The following is an 8,368-nucleotide window of genomic DNA, read 5'->3' on the forward strand; positions in this document are numbered from 1 at the left end:
TCAGAATACTATTTATAAAGTTAAACAACTTTAAACTCTTCTTCTTGCTTCTAGTTGACGATGAAGTTTTAATGACTTCCAATCGTCAACCGAATGATCTTTAACTTGTGATAAAGATTTTATGTCTTCGAATCACTAGTTAAGTTCAAACGGAGTAGAAAGCTTAAAGCTTTAATCTCCAAAAATAAGCAATACAGATTCTGCAAAAAATTATTCCTTAAGATTGTTATCTTTTATGTATTCGGGTACAAGAATCTGTTTATAAGAAACACAAACTTCAACACTAGTTCAAGTCCAAGACAAGAACACTTATGAAGTTCTGTAATACCTTCAACACTAGATTACGAATAATCTAAGAAGTGTGTTAAGATTCAGAAAAGAGATGGAACAAAATTTAAGACCAAGTCCTTCGAATTCACGGAGTATCCTTAAGGAATAATTCCTCTCACTATACCCGATGTTTTGGAATCTTTCTCCCAGGATAAAATGGCCTTCAATTCGAATAATAGCGGTACCTCAAATTGTTGGATTCAGTGAACTCACTCAACGGTTTGATAGATCACACAGAAAGTTTTTCAAGACAAGAAGAGAGTTTGTATTTCATAAAATTCGTACCTAAAGCTGTGGATGAAAGCAGGTTTATATAGCCAACACGTGCCTCTTCTGACAAGTGACAATGGTTCACTTAAAAGGTATGACCTTTCTGGAAAAGCCATGTCTGTTCGTCCAAAGAATGTGTCTTTTCCGAACAGGCATACCATTTCATGAATCAGTGTGTCATTTCGTTGAAGGGTTGCATCCCCTCATTTCAGCACTGCACTGTTTCGAAACACTGTTTCACAATCTGCATGCATGTATATAAATGGAGTATCAAAACACAGAAAAAAGTTGCGTTTTTCCCTTTGGTATTTTCGAACTTAATTTTTGTCAAATTAACTTTATCCAAAAATATAGATCTCATCAATCAAATTCAAAGCCGAGCAAGCGACGACGACGACGGTGCGAGGCACCTCTTATTTCTTGCCTCACTTACCATGTGGAGTAAGTGTCCCTTATTTTAAACGTTCACAAGTTCTCTTCTTCCACCAACGTGGGAGAAAGAGTGAACTTTCCAATTTGGGAGTACACTTTCTAAATTGGTATCGCCCTTCTCCACCATTTTTCCTCCATTTTTCATTCACACTTTTTCATATAGTTTGAACCCAGCAGTTGTTTCATATATTGTAAAAGAATATCAGTCCTTCTTAATCTTCTCTATCTTGTTCTGCTTTTGGTATGCAATTACAGTTTTTAAGGGAGAAACTAATACAAAGAGAGATTGCCCCTGTTTGCTGCGACTCAAGACGTATCAAATGTTGGAGGCACCACCTTAAAAAAGTTGAAGTTGAGACCTCTACTAAATAATATGGGAATCCTTATTCGTCACGTCAAGTCTCAACCATTTGTTTCAAACTGACATGGTAGAATATGCTGACATTAGAAGCTGGCTGGTTTTCGGCTGAAGACTGATCTTGTCTGTCTCGATTTGCTTATTTTCCCATGGGTCTGCCCCTTCGTTGCTGCAGTGTCAAAGTTGGAAAAGGTGGATTATGTAGTGACAACCTTTATTTATTCTCTCTATATACCTTTTTAAATTTTTTAAGCAGACCAGATACTTCCATGATTAAAAAGACAATTAGCTTAGACATTAACTATGGTTCTGTCTTGTGTTTTGGTCTTTACTTGTTGACCATATGTTCTACTGAGTGTATACGTCTGAGAAGCACTCTAGAGTGAGTATGCCTATTCCTTTGAGGATTGAGAGATAATAGATGGAATGATTTAGGCAATTACTATTAAATTTCATATTACTGATTCTGTTTTGTAAAGCCTCGAATGAAAAGGTCACTATCTAGTGCGACTATTGATAAAAAATATTTAACCAGTCAAACACAAGGACCAAATACAAGAAAATCAAAAACACCAATATTAGTAAATTATGCACCATTGCCTATTTTTATTTACTACTGTAGCATAAATATTCATGGAAGTAGAACCAAATGTGTTCATCTCATGGCGTATTTTTGGGTCCATGATCTAACTACATAAACTACTACTACTCACTGTACAAATTAACTAATTCTTCTCATTTTTTCACCCAATGAATGAAACTTCCCTCTCATCTCGTCCTCTTTCTCATGTCATCACCCTTAATCAGGATTCTTCTTCTTTGTAAAGTTAGTTTACTTCATGGTATCAAAGCCACGGGACTGGTAATCCTAGTCTACTGAATTTTTTTTTTCTATCTTGGCACTTAATTTCCGCATAAACTTCTGCTATAACAAGTGATTAGATCTTGAGCTTGTCAAGAATCAGAAATGGCGACTAATGACAATCCAGAATCTGCTTCAACTGCTCCTTCTATTCCCTCTAATGGCATCGATTACAATCATCCTTTATTTCTTAGTGCATTAGATGTGAGTGGTACGCTAATTATATCTTTTCAATTAACTGAGACTGAGAATTATTCTTTGTGGTTTCGATCTATGAGAATTGCATTATTAGGTCGTAATAAATTAGGAATGGTTGATGATTTTTGTACAAAAGATAAATTTTCTGGGCTGAAAAATCATTGGGAGAGGGTGAATGCTATTGTTTTGTCTTGGGTTATGAATTTTGTTGGAAAAGGGCTTCTTGGAGGTATCATGTATGCCTCAAGTGCCCAAGAAGTTTGGGAAGATTTGTTTGAGCGTTTTAATAAGGTGGATAGCTCAAGAACTTTAAACCTACATAAAGAGATTGCCACTCTTACTCAAGGAACTGATTCTGTGTCTGTGTATTTCTCTAAATTGAAGGGATTATGGGAAGATTTTGAGGCATTAGTTCCAACTCCTTGTAACTGTGATAAATCAAATGAGTTTGTATTGCATCTTCATAAATTGAAACTTTTCCAGTTTCTTATGGGCTTGAATGACTCTTACTTGCAAGCAAGAAGTCAAATTCTACTTATGTGTCGAATACCGTCTGTTAATTAGGCATATTCAATGATTATCAATGATGAAAGCCAAAAATCTATAGTGGCTACTGCTGGGATCTTAGGAGCAAATCCTGCAAATATTTCGAGCTTACTTGACACAACATTGTACTCAAGAAATGCTCCAAATTATAAGCTTAAAAGAAATCATCACTTGTTCTGCGACTTTTGCAAAATCAAAGGACATACTAAGGAAGATTGCTACAAGATCATTGGCTATCCTTAAGAAAAAAGGGGGAAACAGTTCTGCCTATAATGTGATGTCTGATCCTATGGGAGCTGACTATACTGAGAATGGTGTACAAGGTTATCATCACAACAATTCAGGCTCTTCTATTGGTGTTCCAGGTTTAAGACACTTCAAGAATCCTCAGCCTAGACACTTAAAGGATGATGAGACCTGCACTCTCACTAAGGAGCAGTATAATCAACTCTTGCAGTTTCTCAGTAGAACACCTGTTCCTTCATCGTCTGCTAACATTGTTACACACTCAACAAATCTAACAGTTAGTGCAACAGGTATAAATGTTGCCCTTACTGTTCAGTCACTCAATACATATTAGATAGTGGATACAGGTGCTACCAATCATATGGTAGCAGATCTACATACACTTAAACATCACACAGTGTCAAAACTGATAAATCAAGGAAAGTTTATCTCCCTAATGGAGATGTAGCCTTGATTATAACTACAGGATCCAGTACATTGCAAAATGACAACATTATTACTGATGTTCTACATATTCCACAATTTAAATTCAATTTATTATCTGTCTCAAGGCTGACCAAGGAGCTTAAGTGTTCTGCTACCTTCTTTCCTGACTACTTTATTTTGAAGGATCTATTGAGTGAGAAGGTGAAGATGATTGGTAAAGAGGCAAATGGACTGTACATTCTAAAAGGAAACTCATGCAACATTGATGTTTCATTAGCAGCTAGAATTTTTGATAATACTCTTTCTTCAAATTCTAGTTTAGATGTAGAAGTGTGGCATAAAAGATTTGGTCATGTTTCCATTACTGTCTTGAAAAAGCTTTTACCTGTAAATTTGACCACTATTATTTAGACAGTTAATAAATGCCAGATTTGTCCTTGTGCTAAACAAGATTACCCTTTCCCTTAAGTACTTCTACTAGTCTGCATAAATTTGAATTGTTACACATGGACTTATGGGGTCCATACAAGACTCCTACACATGATGGAAACAAGTACTTCTTAACTATTATAGATGACTTCACAAGAATGACCTGGATTTTTCTCTTAAAACTCAAAACTGATGTATGTACAATTCTTAAACAATTCCTAACATTAGTCAAAAATCAGTTTAATAAGCCAGTTAAAATTATTAGAACTGATAATGGCACTGAGTTTGTGAACACTCAGTGCACAGAGATATTTGTAGCTCTTGGCATTATTCATCAAAAGTCATGTGATTATACACCTCAACAAAATGAAATTGCTGAGAGAAAGCACAGGCATATCTTGGAGGTAACAAGAGCCTTAAGATTTCAGGCTGGTATACCTATTAAGTATTGGGGTCTGTGTGCTAAGGCTGCTGTGTATCTCATTAACAGGCTACCTAGTTATGTTCTTAAAAATAAAACACCATATGAATTATTGCATAATAAAAAACCATCAGTGCTTCATCTCAGAATTATTGGTCGTCTATGTTTTGCTAAAGATATGCAGGAATCTGATAAGCTTAAATCAAGAGCTAGAACTGCTATCCTTATGGGATATACAGAAACACAAAAAGGTTATCTATTATATGATCTAACTAGTCATGTTTTCTTTGTTAACAGAGATGTGTTTTTTAGAGAAGATATCTTTCCCTTCAACCTTAAAATAGAAAAATCTACTTCTATCTTCAATTTTACTGGTTTGAATGAGCCAATGGATAATACTGAACCTGATCACAGACTCATGGAAACACAAACTGCTCATGATGAGCAAATGCAGCCTCCTACACCAGATGTACATGCTTTTGATTCTACAGTAGCACCAATTGCAGTTTAAATGCCTATATAACAATCATCAACACTTCAGTCACATACAAGAAAGTCAGAAAAATCAAGAAAACCACCTCTTTGGATGACAGATTTTGTGTCACTAGGAATACAAGAGACACCATATGCAATGTCAAACTACTTATCTTATCAGAAGTCAGCTCCACAATATCAAGCATATCTGTTAAAGTTGTCTTCTATTACTCAACCTAAAACATACAAAGAAGCTTAGTAACCCTAGATGGATATAGTCTATGAAGTCAGAGATTGAAGCATTACAATCTAATCACACTTGGGACATTGTGCAGTTGCCCAAAGGAAAAATTCCAATAGGTTGCAGATAGGTATACAAGGTGAAATACAAGGCAACAGGTGAAGTAGAAAGATTTAAGGCAAGACTGGTTGCCAAGGGTTATAGCCAAAAGGAGGGCATTAATTATCAAGAAACTTTTAGCCCAGTGGTTAAGATGAAAACAGTCAGGACTGTTTTGTCATTAGTTGCTCAAAGGGGTTGGATAGTTCATCAAATGGATGTATTTAATGCTTTCCTACAAGTTAACTTGAATGATGAAATATAAATGGAATTACGTTAGGGATTCTCAAGCCAGGGGAAGAATAAAGTATGTAGACTTGTCAAATCCCTTTATAGGCTGAAGCAGGCTCCAAGACAATGGAATGCTAAACTGTCTAAAGCATTGTTGATGTTACATTTTAAACAAAGTGAATATGATCACTCATTATTCATCAAGAATACTTCAACAGGTACTGTCCTAGTACTTGTATATATTAATGATATGCTTGTTATAGGAGATAGTCTTCAAGTTATAGAAGAAACTAAAGGCAAGTTGAAACATTTTTTCAAAATGAAAGACTTGGGTGAATTGAAATATTTCTTAGGAATTGAATTTGCAAGGTCCAATAAGGGAATACTGATGAATCAAAGAAAATATACCTTGGAATTGATTGCTGAAATAGGGCTAAGTGCTTTTAAACCAGCTGTAACACCTATTGATACAAACTGTAAGTTAATTACTAAACAGTTTGATGACTTTACCAAGTTTGGAGCTGAATCAAAAGCAATAAAGAATGGTTCAATGGTAGATCAAGGGGTATATCAAAGACTGATTGTTAAGTTACTATATCTAACTATGATAAGACCTGACATATCTTATGGAGTAAAAACCTTGAGTCAGTTTCTACAACAACCTAAGAAATCACACATGGAGGCAACCTTAAGAATAGTAAGATACATCAAGAATCAACCTGGACAAGGTATCTTAAGAATAGTAAGATACAGTTACAATATTTTGTGATGCAGATTGGGCATCATGTCCACACTCAAGGAAATTAGTGACAGGTTATTGTGTTTTGTTGGGAGATTCTTTAGTATCATGAAAATCCAAGAAACAATCAACTGTTTCTAGGAGTTTAGCAGAAGCAGAATATAGAAGCATGGCTAGCATAGTTTCAAAACTTATTTGGCTGCTAGGACTCTTAAAGGAACTTGGTATTGAAGTCACAAAACCTGTTGATGTTTTACTGATAGTAAAGCTGCAATACAGCTTGCTGCAAATCCAGTGTATCATGAGAGAATTAAGTATATAGAAATTGATTGTCATTTCATAAGAGAAAAAATAAGCCAAGGATTAGTAACTACCAAGTACATCCCTACTCAGGACGAACCAGCAGATGTATTGACAAAGGGGTTGAGTAAAGTGAAACATCACTATTTATGTTCCAAGCTTGGAATTCAAAATATTTTCTCACTTCCAAGCTTGAGAGGGAGTGTTAAAGAAAAGGAGAATGTAGTTTCTTAGCAGCTATTTTCTACTGTTAGTCCAAGTAGTTGAATTAATTAAGTAAACAACCCATTAGTTAGTTAGGAGGTTGTTAGAAGGTAGTTAGTTACTAGCTATATAAACTACTACTACTCACTGTACAGATTAACTAATTCTTCTCATTTTTTCACTCAATGAATGAAACTTCCCTCTCCTCTCTTCTTCTTTCTTATGTCATCACCCTGAATTAGGGTTTTTCTTCTATGTAAAGTTAGTTTACTTCAAAAAGTGATCGTTTCCACCCTAAACTATATACTAAAAGTATAGGTCACACTTAAACTATCATAGCGACCTATTACGCACCTAAACTATAAAAAAGTGGAACTATTACCTCCCCACGACACCTATTCTAAGGCGCGTCTTACAGTCGTTTTACGCGCGTCCAGCCTTTTAAATAACAAAAATAAACGATTAAAAACATTAAAAATACAACACATTTAACTTCCAACGGATCTATTGAACCTAATTCCTATTTAAGCCAATTTGGAGCTCCAAACTAAGAACCCTAATTCTCAAATTTGTCTTTCAAAATCAAAATTGAAGAATCAAAATTGAAGATAATTTGTTTGAAGAATTGATAACTAAATGTTAGTAAAATTAATTTTTTTTTATTTTTTCAATTGAAAAAATATCAATAAAATTATTTTATTTATTTATTTATTTTAATATGTGGGTCCGTCTTCTCCAATTGCTACTTCTTCACCAAAATCACCATTAAAACACCACCATTGACACTATCATCATCAAACTCAAATCTCCACCACAATAATTTTAAGAATCCACCATAGATTTCATTATCGGAATCACAATACAACTATTAATATCACAAAAATCACAAACAACCACCATAAAATTCAACATCCATTACTAAAATTGTTATTGGAATCACAAAACACCATTGTTAACATTCAAAGTTACAAAATCCACCACAAATTTGCACAACTGTTAAAAAAATTACAGTTACAAACACAAAAATAAATAGCAATGAGTTTCCCTAACCTAAATCCCTCTGTGCATACCCCAAAATCACAACACTCCATGTTACAACATTCAATTCAATCTCCTCTTCCCTCATCCTCTCAAACAGTCCCAAATTCTTATCAAATCGTCCAATCTGAGAATACCCAGTTACCAACGCGTTCCAAGAAACCACATCTTTCACCTCCATTAACTCAAAAGCCTTATTAGCATCATCCAAACGCTTGCATTTTGGATCTGCTGAAGGTGAAAAGGCCCCGGTGACAACGAGTTTGGCTTTGATACAAGATTTACATTGTTTGATTAAGTGAGTAAAAGAAGGTGGAGTTGTTGATGAAGAGAAGAACGAAAAGAAGGAAGTGGATTTGAAGGGAAAGTGAAGTAAAGAATAAGTGAACAATTTAACAATTTCATATTTTTAATGGTGAATTGTTTAATATTTTCTGCCATCAGAATTTTCTTGTTGAATTTGCTTGATTTTGAAGGAAAAGTGGAGCAGAGAATAAGTGAAGAAGGAGGAGTTGTTGAATTGT

The 8,368-nt window shown here is 34.7% G+C and overlaps 2 protein-coding genes across 2 annotated transcripts; both read left to right on the plus strand.

The window, feature by feature from the left end:
* Nucleotides 1-1,282: 1,282 nt before the first annotated feature.
* On the plus strand, nucleotides 1,283-1,758 carry LOC124891893 (the record flags this gene model as incomplete). Its single annotated transcript, XM_047403457.1, is given in 1 exon segment — nucleotides 1,283-1,758. A coding segment is annotated over 1 exon segment (122 nt), but the record flags the coding sequence as incomplete, so codon positions are not given.
* Nucleotides 1,759-2,357: 599 nt separating this feature from the next.
* Nucleotides 2,358-3,014, plus strand: LOC124891894. The gene is made up of 2 exons (XM_047403458.1): nucleotides 2,358-2,463; nucleotides 2,545-3,014. Exons 1-2 carry the CDS (start codon nucleotides 2,358-2,360, stop codon nucleotides 3,012-3,014), a joined length of 576 nt encoding a protein of 191 aa, XP_047259414.1.
* The last annotated feature ends 5,354 nt before the right edge of the window (nucleotides 3,015-8,368 follow it).

This window comes from Capsicum annuum, unplaced genomic scaffold, assembly GCF_002878395.1.
Source record: "Capsicum annuum cultivar UCD-10X-F1 unplaced genomic scaffold, UCD10Xv1.1 ctg42182, whole genome shotgun sequence".
Classification (NCBI taxonomy): domain Eukaryota; kingdom Viridiplantae; phylum Streptophyta; class Magnoliopsida; order Solanales; family Solanaceae; genus Capsicum; species Capsicum annuum.

Bases quoted from the DNA above. Each gene is read 5' to 3' on its own strand.
- LOC124891894 (XM_047403458.1), top strand. From the start codon at position 2,358: ATGGCGACTAATGACAATCCAGAATCTGCTTCAACTGCTCCTTCTATT. The intron at 2,464-2,544 runs GTACGCTAATTA...TTGCATTATTAG, and splicing joins TAGTGCATTAGATGTGAGTG to GTCGTAATAAATTAGGAATG.